Source organism: Stenella coeruleoalba (genome assembly GCF_951394435.1).
Source record: "Stenella coeruleoalba genome assembly, chromosome: 2".
Lineage (NCBI taxonomy): Eukaryota > Metazoa > Chordata > Mammalia > Artiodactyla > Delphinidae > Stenella > Stenella coeruleoalba.
Genome location: NC_137147.1, coordinates 140,704,585 through 140,721,305, shown reverse-complemented (window position 1 = coordinate 140,721,305; position 16,721 = coordinate 140,704,585). Strand labels below are relative to the sequence as shown.

At 52.3% G+C, this 16,721-nt stretch overlaps 1 protein-coding gene across 1 annotated transcript in view; it reads left to right on the top strand.

The window, feature by feature from the left end:
- SMAD6 (SMAD family member 6) overlaps positions 1 to 16,721 on the top strand; it is a 75,397-nt gene that overhangs the window by 10,574 nt on the left and 48,102 nt on the right. Inside the window, exon 3 of the mRNA XM_079914859.1 lies at positions 1,965 to 2,042. Coding sequence (XP_079770985.1) covers positions 1,965 to 2,042 — 78 coding nt within the window. The remainder of the gene's footprint in view (positions 1 to 1,964; positions 2,043 to 16,721) is intronic.

Sequence of the window (16,721 nt, the reverse complement as noted above, 5' to 3'; positions counted from 1 at the left end):
TAAAACGGTTAAGAAAAAAAAAAAACCACCAAAAGCAGAAGCATGTCTTTTGTGACATGTGAAAACTATATGAAATTCAAATTTCAGAGTCCATAACAAAGTTCTGCTGGAACCCGGCTGTATTGTCTGTGGCCGCTTCCGCAGGACAGCAGCAGAGGTGGATAGTTGCGATGGAGATTGTAGCGCTCACAAAGCTGAAAATATTCACTACGGGGCCCTTTGCAGGCAAAGCTGGTGACCCCTGATTTTGCTGAGTAAGAGTGGAAGCGGGACTCGAACCTGGGGCTCCGGCTTCCAGATGAGGTTCTTCCTTGGGGCTCGAGCAGTGACCAAGGTTGGAGTGTTCTTTTTCTACAGCAGCCTCGTAGGGCCTCACTAGAAGCACTAGACGTGAACGTTTGGAGAGTGCATGGCAGGGACTTATAGCTGCGAAGGATGGAAAACACCCATCACCCCCACTCCTGGAACGTTCATCAAGCTGTCTGTGTTGGCTCCACAGCGGTTCACTAAGAAACAGGGTTCAGCCTGGGGTGTTGCTACTTCGGACAATAAGTGGCAGCAAGACTTGGGGCCTGAACACTTGGGGAAGATTAGGTCTGAAAAGCAAAGAGGTTCCCACTTAAGCACGGAGGTTATTATCTTCTTTTAAAGAGATTTTCCATCTGTCCCTATTTTCCTCCAAACACATTTGACCAGCAGATAACTTTTTCAGGCCCCGATAAACAGCCCGAGTTATTTTTTGTATTATTTTCTTTTCCTTGCATTGTTAGTTTTTCATAAACAAAAAGTCATTTCACTTCTAAGCCACTGTGATCACATAAAACCAAAAAAACAAAATAAAACCCGGAACACCCAGTCAGCATCTGGCAAGTGGGAGACGAGAAAGAAAGAAAAAGAAAAAGGCCAAATTGTTTAAGGTTTCATCTTCCCGCTCCCCAGGCCACGTGGTAGAAGGAAAAAATTCCTACAGGATCGAATGGAATTCTAGCTAGCTAGGGCCTAGGCTAACGGTTTTTGTGCCAGGATTCCCCAGCTTGGAGTGGCTCTCCTGAGCCAGGTGGGACCAGCCGAGCCACATCTGGGTTGTGCTGGGTGAGAAGATGAAAGATACTACAAGCCTCACAGAAAGAACATGCCTTCCATCTCCTGGACAGACCTGTCCCTTAACGGGGACAGCACCCCGTTACTGGTAGCAGAGGCAGAGGCCCAGGAAAAACTTTCCAAGTCGGCCTGCCCCCCAAGGCATCCGCTTGTCCCGCTAATAGCTCAGCGTTCAAGAGAAAACGTGCAAAAGAATTTCCCTTCCCCATCTAAGTGCACTGCAGACAGGGGAAAACAAATAGCGCACGCCATGTGAGGTACTTAAAACTATTTAAACAACAATGAACGCCTTGAAAAAAAAAGAAAGAAAAGAAAAAAATAGTCTAGACATTGAAATTTGCTCTGGGAGTGGGTTTGGATGTGAGGGTGGGGGAGGGGAGAGAGAAAAAAGTTAATCTGGGAGCAAATGCTTGAGCCCTTAATTAGAGGGGTGTAAGCGGGACAGAGTGAGGATGGCTGGTAACTTGTTAAAACAGAGTTTCCCCAGCTCCAGAGGGAGGAAGGAAGGAAGGAAGGAAGCAAGAAGGAACAACTTCAAGAATTTTAATGGTTGTAATTAAGTACAGCAGCTATGAATTGTTTAGGGGCTTAATTTAACCTTACCCAAGAAGGCTCCAAGTTACTACTTGCTCGATCCCCTGAACTTGGGTTATTTCTGTGGCCAGAGCAATTGAAACTTTTTCAGGTGCCAGGGCTGCAGCAGCCAGCATTTTCCAGAAGGGTTCCAGGGTTGGCTGGCCTGGTCTCGTGCGATCTTGGGGCGGGGAGTGGCAGAAGAAAGTTGTGGGGGACACGCTGCCTTGAGAAACAAGAGAGGAACACCCCACAGCCAACTTAAGTTCTCTTTCTCTTTCCTCCTGTAGATCTATCTGATTCCACATTGTCTTACACTGAAACAGAGGCCACCAACTCCCTCATCACGGCTCCGGGTGAATTCTCAGGTTGGCATTTCTTTTTTCCCTGCATGTTGCCATTGTGTTGAACTTTATAGGAGGGGGACAAGTGGCAGGGGCCTGACGGAGGTCTTGTTGATGTCCCCCCTCCTTTTCTTTTCCCTGGGCCTCCCACCCCTCGAGGAGAAGACTGCCAGGGTCTTCATCACAGGTGTTCTTGGGGTTAAGAACAATCTGTATGAATGAAGCCTAAGGATGAGAACTTTTCAAGTGCCTGGCAATCCATGCTCTGACCAGTTTTCTCTTGTGGACATGATAAACCCAGCCCAGTTCTCCATCCAGATTTTGCGAGGGATCCTCTCCCCAAGCTGGCTGAGAGGCAGCAAAATGGACGTGTTTGTTTACGTTTGTCTTCTTGGGTTTCTCCTTCTGTCCCTGCTCTGGGGAAGGACCGATGCGCAGGGTCAGAAGAGGGGGAAATGGAGTGGGTAGAACGATCATGGGGGAGAGTCTAGCAAGCGAGGAGTTTTCCAGAGGCTGGTGGTTTCCGTGTCTCTCCCTGAGCACTGGGTGCTGGGCTAGGAAGCAGAGAGAACCCTGATTTGGAGCCTCCCCTACTTCCCACATTTAAGACTTGGCAATAGGGACCCTCACGTTCTGGGGAACACCTGAATCAAGCTTTCCTTGAGAAATGCCATGTTGGTGGTGACCCGGGGGCTTCGAGGGCCAGGAGGGGCTCAAGTGCTGAGATCTGTGGGGTCTTTTGGGAGCATGGCGGGTAGGGTGCGCTGTGAGGACAGCTGGGGCTTGTGGCCTGGCTCTGTGCTGCGTTGGGTGACAGCCGCTCGGGCGGGAGATGCTTCCCCAGCAGCCTGTGTTGGCTGCTTTGAGAAGGCCTGTGTTTGCCTGCATCTGAGCCGTCCTCCCCGGACCCCACACCCTGTCATAATGGCAACAACAGTCATTGTAGCTATCTACTGAGTGTTTACTTTGGGCCACATCCTATACTCGGGCCCCTTGAGAAGCATCATCTCAGAAGAGCAGTAAAGTGACTTGCCCAGGGTCGCGTAGGAGCAGAGCCATTTGCCACTATGTCACTGTGCTTCTGACCACTGTTCTGTCCCCCACTTCTCTGCAAGGGCTGGATGTACCTCCAGTGAACTTATTTCGCATGAAGCTCTGTCATTCCTGCCATACTCTTCCCACGCCTCTACGGGTGTCACAGTGTTGGCTGCTCAGGGCTGCCTGTCCAGTCCCCGTGTCCAGAGCCCTTCCCCATCCGTTCCATGTTCCATCACAGCCGTGGGAGATCACAAGAGTACGTCTGTTTCGAAGATAGAGAAACTAGAAACTAGAGCAGGAAGTGACTTGCCCAGGGGTACAGTAGAGCTTATGGCCCAGCTGGTACTGGGGTCTAGGGCTTCTGGGTCCCACTTGCCTTCTGGTCTCTGGTGGCCCCTCTCATTGGCCCACTTTGTTTTCATCCCCGCCTTTTGGCCTTACTTGTTAAAATGTCTTTCCCTGAAAGACCCAACCAGATGAACGCAAGAAGTGGACGTTTTAATCCATTCTTCTTCCTCTGTGCCTACGTGGTTGGAAGCCACATACAATTTTGAAGCAAGAGGCTTAAAAGTATTTCTGAATGCAAGATTCCATGTCCCTGCCAACTGTCAGAGTGTATTTAACTTAGACGGATTGCGCTGGCGTTGGTTGTATGGACAGATGGGTAGTTTTTCATCATCTCTTCCCCTCATTGTTAATGGCGGAAACTGCCGTGTGTGGAGGTGCCTTACGGGTTCATGGTGTGTCCTCAGATGTGATCTCTGTCATCCCAGAGCTGGCCTGGTGTGTGACACAGGCTGGAGAGAGCAGACCCCAGAGCACCTGCAGGAGGCCCCTCCCTACCTCCGGTTCCCAGGAGAGAGCACCCTCTGGAGGCTGGAAGGTCTCCGGAGACCCTGAGGCCATTAGGTTGGGCTGCCTTCGGGGCCCAGTGGGCCTGTGTTTGGGATTCCCATGCAGCTATCCCAGAGCGACCTTTGGTGCTGACTGGTGAGAAGGCCCTGTTGTGATGCTCTTTACCGTGGATGAGGATTGCGTGGCTCTCATGAGAAAATCTGGCCTCCATTGCCTTGGGATTCTAAGGGACTGAAGGAACTGGGGAGGAAGTTTGGGATTTCCTTTTGGGGGTTGATTGGTCTGGGTTGCAGGTGGTCTCGGTAGGCGTTCCCCATTGTAGTCATCCAGGCCCCTCCCAGGGATGGCGTGGGTCTCCTCCCACTCTGCGGGCTCACAGTTCAGCTTTTCTAGCTTACTTGTGCCGTGGGGATCCGAGGACCGATGGGTTGGCCCTGCCCCTGCCTCCTGGATGCGTGTAGAGCTGGGGCTGTGGGTGGCTGTTACCTTGGAGGACAGGCTCAGGGAGGGAGGCCCTGCAGGGTGAGAAGAAGGCCCAGAGGGGTCTCAGTGGATGGTGAAGCAAGACTCATCCTGCAAAGATGGGAGGCAGGGCAGGAGGTGAGGTCAGAAAGCTGAGGAGCACAGGCAGGTAGAATGCGTTGGGACAGACCAGGCGTTTGATGCTCAAGGACAGATGGTAAGGATGCTGATGCTGACGTTTATTTATTTAACGTTGACATTCACTACTTAGCACTTTGCTGACTGCTGGTCATTCTTCATCTCGCTGACTCCTTATCACAACCCAGCGAGACACATTTGATTCCCCCTGTTTCAGAGGTGAGGAAACCGAGGCTAATGGCCAGGCCAGCTGCCCAGATTCCCAAACTGTAAGTGGCAGGCTTGGGGTGGGAGACTGAGCGGTGTGACTGTGCAGCCTTCCACAGCAAGGATCCCCATCCTTCTCCCTGAGCCACACCTGGCAAGGTGGAGTGATCAAAAGGAGGCCAGGGACAGCCTGTCCTGATTGAAGTACTAGGGACGGGGCTGGGGCCTGGCTAGAGGCACAGGGCCCTGTGCTTCTCCGTGTCCCCACCGGGTGAAGCTTGCCCACCACCCGGAGACCACCCGCAGCCCCCTCTGTCTCCCTGCATCCTGGGCAGCGCTGTCCCTGAGAGCCTGGCCTCTCTCAGCGTCTTGGGATGGGTGTTGCTGGAGCAGGGTGTCTGCAGCTCCGGGACGGAGGCTGCCCTTGCTTGTCTTGCACAGTGACAATCCCAGCAGCCGACCTGAGGCTGGCTATTTTTATCCAGCGCCAAGGTCTCTGCTTCACTTTCCCGTCCTGTTGCTGAGGCCACTTTAGGGGAAATGGGGGGATTTTGAGGCTTAGTCACAGCCAGGGCAGTTGAGGATGCATCGGTGGGCAGGGTGGGGGGCAGCAGGACGGGAGACTGTCTTGTTTCAGCCTTCTGATGAATGCTTGCCACCCTCTCATCTGATCTCTGCGTCGGCTCCAAATGTCGATACGTGATCCCCACTAAACAGACAAGAAAACTGAAGCTCAGGGTGGCAAGTGACTTCACCAAGATCACCCAGTAGGGGGCCAGAACATGGAGCTTCCACTAAGTAAAGACCCTTACACCTGGAGTCTTCAGTGGGATTTGGAAAAATTGAAAGCCTAGAAGTCCCCTTTTGGGGTGCCTTCACTTCAGGTCCTCGACACTCTGGTTTCCTTGTCTAACTGCTGCCCCTTGACTGTCTAAGGGGCATCCTCTTCCTCTCTGCAACATCTCCAACCCCCCCCCCCCATTCCCTTTATTTCGATTTAGTTTGCGGAGGAAAGCAAGATTAGCTGGTTAAATTCATACTAAGGTGTGAGTGGCTGGTGGGCAACTCTTCTTGGCAAATTAAAGGCAGGATATGCGATAATTCAAAGAAATTGCAGGATCAAGGGCCACGTGGGAACGACCTCTCTGAGGGCTGGGTTCTCTTGGCTCCAGGCTAGAACAGAATGAGCGTGACACAAGGAGCTTTTTGCCCTGGATGAGGTAGGAGGAGCTAGGCCAGGCTCAGTGCTGGGTGCTGAGTGAGCTCTGGGAGTTGACCAGGGCCCAAGGTGATGGGCTGCCTTTAGAAGCCAGGCCTGCCTGACTCCAGTGCTGTGGGGCTGGAGCGTAGAGCACTGGGCAGACTTCTGTAGGAACCAGTAACTCCCTTCTAGTATCCTATTCTAGTGCCTATTGGATAACCATTCAAGTGCTTTATTAAGCACCCACTGTATGCAAGACATGGTGTAAGCTGCCTGTCATGGGGACCACACAATCCCTTTGTTTGACTTTGGTTGTGTGTACCAGTATCTCAGTCCTTGGAGCAGGCTGGTTTCTTTAGAGTGTCAGTGAGGGCGAGCCCCTCACTTTGAAGAGAAGGCCCGGGAAGAAAAGGAGCTACTCAGGACAGTGTGGAGAGTTGGGGGCTTAGCTGGATGTGGGTATCTTTCCTCCACCAGCCAAACTCTAAGCTCCTCAAGGGCACAGATCATTCTCCAGGATTCGTGCATTCTGTAGATTGGCAGAGTTTGGGAACAGAGGCTCAGAGAGGTTAGGAGAGCATCTGAGGGCCGCACAGCAAGCATAGGAGGTGGAGCCAGGCCATAACCTAGATGGGTCCATGCTGCCCACCCACCTGCCACCTTTCCTCTCAGTGGTCCCTGAGGAGGTTCCCCTTTGTGGTCAGTGCTGTCTGATGTGTGTCAGTGCTCACAGAAGCCAGGAGAGGAGTGAGTTAGCGCAGTATCATTTCCTGCTGCTTCCCGATTCTAGGACCCAAGCTTGCTCGCCTCAGAGGCCCTGGTCCAGAATGACCCTAGAGCTCCTCATTCTCCAAGTTCCTCAATTCAGCTCCCTCAGTGTGTGCTGAGCCTCTCTAGCAAGGTGGGCTGAAGAGCATGGGCTGCGCACGTTTGGGCCCTGGGTTCAAGTCCCGGCTCTGCCATTTCCTAATTGTGGGGCTTTGGGGCAGCTGCTTAACCACTCCCACCCTTGGTTTTCTCACCTGTAAAATGAGGATGAAAATAACAATGTGTCACCTTATGGTGAGAGTGAAATGATGCCAAGTGAATCAGCCACGGCTTGGCACACATGTGGTAGGTGTGGCCATTATGGTGTGCCAGGCACTGTGCTTGGGCTGGAAGCGCAGAGATAAAAATTACATCATCTCTGCCCTCAAGGTACTCACAGACAGGTGAAGACACAAATAGTAATAATGAGAAGTGGAATAAGAGGCAGTAAAGAGAAAGAAGGGCACACTGACTCTTGGTATGGTGGGGAGGTGACCCAGGAAGACTCCCTGGAGGAGGTGATATCCAATTGGGTATTATAGAATAAATAGGAATCTACCAAAGAGGCAAGGTTTGGGGGGTGGGAGATGCGGTCCACGTAGAAGGAAAGCAAGTGCAGAGGCCTGGAAGTGTGAAAACAGCCTGATATTGAGAAACCAAAGGAGGATAGAGGGGTTGGGAAGCAAGGTACCTGACGTTAGTGGGAGACGAGGCATGAGGAGGCCAAGGCCTGGGTCATAAAAAACTTTCTGCTATAATATACAGAGTACACAGGTAAGTGTCCAGCTTGGTGAATTTTTACCAACTGATCGCACCTGGGTGACAGGCAGGTCCCGGATAACATTGCTGTCACGTGACTGTGCTCAGTCCCAATATGCGACAGTGCTCACAGCCTGTGGGTCTAGGGGTGCCGCGTGTTGAGTGAGTGGTTTAGAAGAGAGAGTGGCAGGGCAGGGGGATTGAGTTTTAGCTGAAAAGAGGGTTCCATTTGGCTTTGGAGAGCAGGAAGGACGTTTTACCTGGAGTTTGGGGGCAGATGGTGCCCTGACACTACTCACCTTGAACCTAGGTAGGTCCCCATGGTTTAAGAGGTGGTCTTGGGTGTGACCCACTCCTGCTCTGCCTACCCACTGGGTCAGGCTCCAGCTTGGAAATTTGTGGATGGGTTGCAGGACTAACGCTGGGCTCTTGGGACCAGCTTACCATTTCCAATTCCGAAATAGCCCCAGACTCCTTGCCTCCTCTTGGGGCGGGGGTGGGGAGAGGGCACACTCACCTCTGCTCTGGTTCCTTGCATCATATCTCTGCCGTGTGTTTTTGTTTTTGTTTTTGTTTTAGCTTTGGTCAACAAAAGAAAAAAAAAACCTTCTTCCCTCCCTAAAACCTCCCAGGTATATCACAGGGGACCTGTTCTTCCTGGGCTGGTTTTTTGGAGCTGGAGGAGAGGTAGTGAGGGGGTCAAAGGCAGGAATGACAGAGGACCAGGCATTTGTGGAGGAGACCTGGCCAACTTGGTTTGCCAAGAAGCACGTAGGGTGGTGAGCAGTGCACCTATGTGGGTTCCAGGCTTGGCCTTGCCCTTTACCCTATGGTGTGACCTCAAGTAAGCTCCTCACTCCCTAGCCTCAGTTTGCTCAGCTGTACATTGGGGCCATTGGGCCACCGATCTCAGGGGCCCCTTGATGCTTATGTGTTCCAGGCGGAGGGTACCAGCTCCTAGGCCTTGAGGGGTTGTACAGAGAGCTGGGGCTTTTGGCCTGCAGCATCTTAGCTTCTCATCATTGTCTCAGAGCCAAACTACAGCCTGGGACAAGGCCATGCAGAGGGAGGGGGGTTGGTGTACTGCCCCCTACCCCGGCAGCCCTGGTCCCAGAGTATGAAAACTTGGGGACTAGAGTGAGGGTACACTTAACCCATGACAATCCAAGGCCCAGAGAAGGCGACTGATTCACCAGAGATCACACAGCTTTTTACATCCTCCAGGGTCCCTGACAAAGGATCCCAGGGCTGGTGTGTTTTCTGACCGTAGGCTTTGGGGTGACAAGTCAGTGTACTGAACATGTAATAAGAGCCTACTGCATGCCAGTGCAGCTGCTACAAAGTGAAGAAAGCCAGGACCTTCCCCTTTAGGAGCTGATAGTCTAGGAGGAGAGGTAGACAACAAGCAAAGAATGGGGAATGATTTTGCTGAGTGCTGTGGAGATGTGGGCAAGCCTTAGCACCAGCACAGAAACAAGAGCAGGGGACTCTGTTGGGGTGGGAATGAGGTGTTCAGGGAAAGCTTCAAGGAGAAAGTGATTCTGAGTTGGGTTTTGTAGGGTGACTAGGAGTTCACCAGGAGGACAACAGGATATAGATGGCCTGTCGGATAGAAGGAATGAATAGCTTGTACAGAAGCAGAAAGGTATGCAAATAGCACTGTGTGTTGTGAGTTTATTTGTGGCTAGAAGGTTAATACGTGAGAGATGGAGAATAGGGTAAGATGAATCCAGAGATGTCCTAAATCTGGAGGAATGGACTGGAACCGAGAGGTAGTGGGTACTGGGCCCAGAGGACCTCTGGGATATACTTGGTACTGAAGGGGCTCTGGACCTTGCCTAGCATCCAGCACAGGGCCTAGCCAATAGCCGGAGGTCATCGTGAGATAAATAAATGAATGAATGGATTTTTGCCTGGGACAAAGAGATCTAGAAAAGAGAGAGAACACATAAAAATAAAGACAGATCATAACACATTTAATAATCAGATTTATGAATCCTCCCAACAACTCTATGAAGTCGCCACTTTTATTAGCCAAATTAAAGGAGAAGTAACTGTGGCTCAGAGAGTTTAAGTAACTTCCTAATGTCTCCCAGCTAGAAAGCGGTGAAACTGGGATCAGACCCAGGCAGTCTGGCCCCTGTTGGGTTCCCCAGGGTCTGGCGAGGTACCCTCTCTGCCCGCTGGAAGATACAGTACTCCAATGATTCTTGCTCTTCTTTTGTGGGGGCTTTTGTGTTCCTGGGTCCCCAAGATTCGGCATGAACAACTGTCACCGGGTCCTAGAGAGACTCTGCTGGTCGGATGGTTGCTGGATGAATACATGAGTAAATCAGTGAGTTGGTGGGTGGATGGGCTTCTGGGCTGAGGGGGAGCCCTGTGCCCATCCAGGGCTGTGTGCCTCTGAGCTGGAGGCAGATGGCCCCTACCCCTCACTCTGCCTTGGGCGGCCTGCATCACTGGGGGAACCGGCAGGTTTTCTGAGGAGACCTGAAATTCCAGAAAATGCACTTGGTTGCATCCAGCCTAATCACAACCATCTGTCTGCCGGGCCCCATGGCTCGCCCTCCTCCTGTCCCCACTGGCACGCTTTCCCTGGGTGTCTGTAACAATTGGGAGCTGCGCTCGAAAGTTTCCTTGTCAGGGTAGAGCACCTGTTGCCAAGAGCTCCTTCTTTGATGCAGAAAATATATCCCGAAGGTACTTTGTCAGATGTTTTTATATTAAACATTCTCCCTCCGTGGCCCTTGGCTGCCAAGGGAAGCGGAGATGCATCGCTTTTCCAGTTGCCTTTGTGGAAAGAATTCCTGGTGTTCACGGGCCCTTCCCCTATGCCCTCCCCTCCTCCCTCCACCCCCCCTCCCCCAGTCAGGGCCTGGCACCCCCAGCCTGAGAGGGTAAGGCCTGGGGGGCTGGCACCTCTGCAAAGCAGGGTCCGCCCTGGCCCGAGGGAGGGACGCTACCCTCACCCCGTGGTAGAAGTCTCTGGAAAAACAGAGGTCTCATGTCTGGAGCAGACATCAAAGGCACTGTCCCAGACTGCAAGGTGAATCATCGCCGAGGCTTTAATTGATCTTTAAAAGGAGAGGGGGGAACTCAGAGATAGGAGCCTGGAAGCCGTTTTCATCTGAGCCGTCCAGGGTAGCGCCAGCTCTGGACAGAGCAGGGAGGAGCTGGGCTGCCAGGCCTTCTGTGCCAGGTGGGGGGAGAAGGTGGAGAGGTGGGCTCCCGTCACACAGTCACACAGCCTGAAATCGGGAAGGGAAGGGGCAGAGCCGGGAGCTGCATGGCTCCTGAGCAGCCCGGGGAAGCAGCGAAGTTGGGGGAGGAGGCTTTGCTGGGGCAGACGTGGTGAGTGGGGTGTGTTGGGAGAGGGATGGGGGCAGAGTGCAGCTTCTCTGGCTCCAGCTCCAGCCTCTTGGGGTGAAATGGGGCACCCAGCAGGCTGTTCACGTCAGGGTGTGTGTGCCCAGCAAGTCCCAGACTGTGTCCCCCCCCCCACATGCTACCCACATTCCCCAGCCCTCCTGTCCACCGCCTTACGTCCGGCACTGAGGGGACACGCGCCCCAGCCCCGTGTTAGGTCCCAGCCTTCCGCTCAGCAGCTGTGTGGTCTTCCGGAAACTGCACATCTGCTCTGGTCAAGTTCTGCCCTGCTGAGCCGAGGGATGTGCAGGGTCACTCCCAGAGCTACCCGCAGGGTTACAGCAAAAGAGGCGACGGTGTTTCCAAGACAAGGCTGCTCTCAGGGGGCAGACGTTGGGAATGGGGTTTGGCGGGCTTGGCTGTGAGGGCAGGGCCTGGGTCATCCCCACCTAGCACCCAGCTCAGGGCCTGGCATGCGGTAGATGCTGGGATTGTTTTGTGATTCACAGAAGGCCCGCCACCCCCTAAAGAGTTTAAAACAAAATGGAACAGATTTCACAGAGTGGCTCTGGTTTCTCCACATCCCCGGACCCTCAGCTCACGTTGTCTGTCTCGAGCCCAAGGAGACCCTATTTGGTTTGGGGGGAGCCTTGTTTCTGGGCCCTCTGCTGCTGTTTGACCCGGGAGAGGAGCCGAGGAGGGCAGGAGAGGGTCCAGGTGCTTGGGGAGACAGACCCCGTCTCCTCCAACCTGGCTGCCCAGCTGTGTCTTAGCTCCCCGCCCTCTTCCCTCTCAGGGCAAAGCCAGACAGAGCCCTGGGGGCTTCCTCTGAGTTGAAAGTTAGTGACACAGCTGGCCCGGGGGCCCAGGAGACCCGGGTCCCAGTCCTGGCTCAGTCCCACATCTCTTGGTGGTCTCAACCTGCTTCCACTCGCCTTCTTTATCTGTAAAATGGGTCATTTGGTCTCACTCATTGGTTCTCAACCCTCTTTGCACGTTAGAGTCCCCTGAAGAGTTTTTACAAAGCTCAGGCCCCACCCTAGAAATGGTTGGGGGGAGACTGGGCATCAGGGTTTTAAAAATTCCCCAGGTGATTCTAATGTGCAACCAGGGCTAAGAACCGCAGATCCAAATGGACCTAGAAGGGATCTAGAGCATCTGGGCCATCTTCCCCTCAAGACAGGAGCCTTAGCTTGGTCACTTCTGGGATGGGCGTGTGGCATCTTAAAGCAGTTGGCTGCCCGGCTCTAGTCCCATCAGCTACCACTCGTGTTCTGGGGGTTAGTGGTGGGAGAGCACCAGTGAGGTCACGTCTGACCCTCCCTCTGAAAATCACCAGGTGCCTACTCAGCACAGCCTGGTGAAGTGGGAGTTGTGACCTCCAGTTTTCAGGGAAGAAAACTGAGTCTGGGAGGTGGTTAAAGTGATGCTCAGAGACACTCAGCTAAAGGCAAGCGTCTGACCAGTGCCTCCATGAGAAGATTGCCGTTTTCATCTTGTGCAGGAAAGTGTGCTCTCTGTGGTTGCTCAGGAAAGCGGGGGACAGCCCCACCTGAGCCCTGAGTCCCTCTCCTTGCCCAGATGCCTCCCTTGGGTCTGAACAGCTTTGCTAAAAAAATAAAATAAGCCACTTAGCCCTGCCCAGGTCTGCTTCTAGACCTTGGAGTAGGATGTGGAGTGAGGAATATGAATGACAGGGGATGCTCGTGAACTCAAGAGGGCAAGGGTGAAAAGCCCAGGCCTTGGAGCCAGACAGACCTGTGATTTCAATCACTTAGCCTCAGGCTTCCTGGTGGCTCAGTGATTAAGAATCCACCTGCCAATGCAGGGAACTCAGGTTTGAACCCTGGTCCGGGAAGATCCCACGTGCCGCGGAGCAACTAAGCCCGTGCGCCACAACTACTGAGCCTGCGTGCCTAGAGCCCGCAAGCCACAACTACTGACCCGTGTGCCACAGCTACTGAGCCCGCACGCCACAGCTACTGAAGACCGCACGCCTAGAGTCTGTGCTCCGCAACAAGAGAAGCCACCACAATGAGAAGCCCGCACACCGCAACGAAGGGTAGCCCCCGCTCGCCGCAGCTAGAGAAAGCCTGCACACAGCAACCAAGACCCAACACAGTCAAAAATAAATAAATAAATTTAAAAAAAAATTCACTCAGCCTCCCTTTTGCAGCCTTGCCTCACTCCACTTCTGACAAGTGGGCTGGGCATCCTCGTGGATGCCATGGAGATCCCATATGTACCATAGGTAGCTGAGGGACATTTAATTTTCTGTAAGCGGTAATTAAGTGAATTGGTAACCACGTATTAGCATGAGGGATAGGATTGTGTGAAGCGAATACCCAAGGAAGGTCCTTCCCAAGAAACTTAGAATCTAACTGGGAAGATTGGGGAAAAAACCGCTTCCTAGAGAGTCAGGGAAAGTGCTGTTTCCTAAGTGCATAGTGCGGGGCTGGGAGACAGCCGCTTTCCAGGGTGCCTGCAGGGCATGCTGGGAGAGGGGCTGGGTCAGGAGGCAGGGGGTGTGTCACCAGGAGGGGGAAAGGGCACCCCAGGGCCAGGGACATGCTGGGCAAAGGCAAGGCCATGTGATGATGCTTGCTCTGGGAAGGGGAGCAATCCTGGCAGGGCAGTAAGAAGTGAGGCCCAAGGGGAGGGCCTTGAATACCACTTCAAGGAAGGCCACACTTTTCTCTGGTGGGCCATGGCTGTACATCCCAGAAATACTTTTGATTGCTAGGTGCTTTAGAGAATAGGTTTGCATGGCACTGTCTTGACTTGGAACACTGTTGACTAGTTTTCCTCTTTCTAGAGTTGGCATAAACAGAAGCATACACTGAGGGCTCTTCCTTTTTCTGTTTTCTTTTTTTATTGAGATATAATTGGCATATAGCATAGTATTAGTTTTAGGTGTACAAGGTAATGATTTGATACATGTGTGTGTATATATTGTGAAATGATTACCATATACATTTAGTTACCATCCATCACCTCACACAGTGACAAATGTTTTTTTTCTCGTGATGAGAACTTCGAAGATTACTCTTAGGAACTTGCAAATATGTAATACTGTAATGGTAACTACAGTCACCAGGCTGTACATTACATCTCCAGGACTTGCCTATCTTAATACTGGAAGTCTGGACCTTTTGACCCCCTTCATCCACTCTTCCCCACCCCCACCTTTGGCCACCACCAATCCTGTGGGCTCTTCTTCAACATAGCAGATGTTGTGAGGCTCACCCGTACTATCGTGAACATCTGTGATCACGCATTCATAGCCGGGTAATACTGTATGGGCACAGCCATGGTTCTCCTAGGCTAATGTATCCATTTTACTCCTGATGGGCACTTGGGCAGTTCCCAGTTTCTGGCTCCTACTGGTGATGTTACTAATAAATATTCTTGGACAAGCCTTTCTGTGGACAAAAGGAGTTGCTTCTCTTGGGTAATGTACCTGGAAGTGGCATTGCCGGGCTCTCCAGCAAACATGTGGTCAGCTTTATTCCATGCTTTACCAGACTGTTGTCCAAGACCATGACAGTCAGAAACACTTTTAAGGGGGTTTTGGTTCATCCCACCCATTTTACAGATGAGACCAGAGAGGGACAGTGCCGGTCCTGGGCCCCACAGCTCCCAGGTGGCAGAGCCCGGTCCAGACCTGGGGTCTCCCCACTCCGTGCCCAGGCCTCTGCCCACATGGAGGTGGTGCTCAGCCCACCGCTCAGACATCTGACCTCATGTCCCATTCCCCACCTCCCCGCTTCCCCCCAGGCAGGATTCTAGGTCCATATCCTTTCTGAAGACCCTGGGCACTGCACTCTGGGAAAACAAAAAGGAGAAAAGAGTGAAAGGAAACCAAACATTGGAAAAGAAGTGTGTTTCCAATAAACTGGGCCTTTCACCAGTAGCCAAAACATTACATTCCTGTACCCCGGGAGCAGCCGGTCGGGTCTGCCTCTCCGGGCTGTAAATCTTGTGGGCGCTGGGTCAGGACTTTTGCCTCGTCCGGGGACACACAGACGGGCAGTGTCCTCGGGGGCTTTGGATCCCTGGGCTGGAGGGTTGGGGGACATGTCGCTTTTACAGTGGGCTGGCTTGGCCACTGCAGGGCCCCTGACAGCCGGGCAGCTGGGCCTTTCTGAGGGAGCAGTGTGTGAGTTACTGTAAGAGATTTTCCTCCCCTACCCGCCCCCTCCCTTACTTGGGTGCTTTGATGGATTGGAGGTGTTTATAGGCTTGATTCATGACCGAGTTACCAGGGTTTTCCACGGAAATAACTTATTAAAGGGGCCGTGCACACAGCGACATTGAAGTCTGGAGAGGGGGCGCATCAAAGGCGCCCGTGGCCCGGAGCTCCAGACGAGCGCGCGGGCAAGGAGGGGCAGGGAGGGAGCGGACCTGGGCTGCGGGAAAAACACTTGGGCTAAAGCAAACACTCCCCAGACAAACCCAAATTCAGGTCCCTGGAAAAAAGTGGGGAGAAAGTGAAAGCCCCACATCCCAGAGCAGCCCTTCATCGGACCCTTTGGCCCAGATGTGGGGACACATGTGGGTGCCCGGCATGATACCCGGACTTTCTGCTGTCATGCCTGTACCTCCCCTTGGCCCAGGGCTGGTCCTTGGGAGGAAATGCCTTTTGCCAGGGATGGGTTGGGGAGAAGTTAGGGGTAGAGGGATTTTCTGGTTCTTCCCTTTCCCGATGGCGCTGGTGCCTCTCCTTTGATTTAATTATATCTGGTTTGTCCTTGTCAGTAAAATCCTTCCTTTTCCAGGAAGCCTTCAGGGATTACATAGTCCAGAGTGGCTTCTCTCTTTTCTGAACTTTCAGTAGTTTTCATCTGTACACCACTCTCTTGCTGTGGGTTGATTTTGCACTGAGTCTGTCTGCTGTCCCCAGCCAGACTGTGAATGCCTTCTGGGCAGGGCCTGGGCCTGCCTCTGCCCCTTAGGGAAACTGGTGGTCCTGGTGCCTGGCATCGCACACCTCATGCAGGAGGACGTGGATTGAAGTCATTCCCTGCAACTCAGTCCTTGCTCTTCGACAATAATAATAACAATAACAGTAGGAGAAGTAATAATAATGGCTAAAATTTGAGTACTGCAGAACGTGTGTTTTTATTCCTTAAGCTCATTCAGTCCCAATAAGGTAGGTTCTATTATTACTTGCCCTCATTTTTCAGATGAGAAAACTGAGGCTCAGATGGGAGAAGCAATTTGCCCAGGGGCAACAAGCTAATAAATGGCAGAGCTGAGGTCTGAACACACATCCACCTGACTGCAGAGCTTGTGTCCTTGGACAAGTTAATTTACCTCTCTGGGCCAGAATTACCCTCACATTTATCTGACTGGTTGGAGAAACAAGACGAACCCTCGTGAGACTACATGCGGTTTGTTTGGTTTGGTTTTTTAAGATACCGTCTGCATACATTAAAACTGTTTGAAAGCGGACTGTCCTGTGAATTTTGACAGTTATGTAACATTATTACATAATCAAGATACAGAACATTTCCATCACCCCCCAAAAGTTCCTTGGTGCCCCTTTGTGGTCAGCCCTTACCCCATTACCCAGCTGCTGGCAACCACCCATGTGTTTTCTCTCTCTCTAGTTTTGCCTTTTCCAGAACATCCTACAGATGTAATCATGTAGCGAGTAGCCTTTTGTACCGTTTTCTTTAACCCAGAATAATGCTTTGAGATTCATTCATGGTGTCGCATGGATGGACATTTGGGTTATTTCCAGTGTTTTTGGCTCTAAACGTTTGTGTTCAGGTTTTTGTGTGAACATAAGTTTTCAATTCACTTGAGTAAATACAGGAGTGGGATTATTGGGTGTAGGGCTGAAGGTATGTTTAACTCTATAAAAA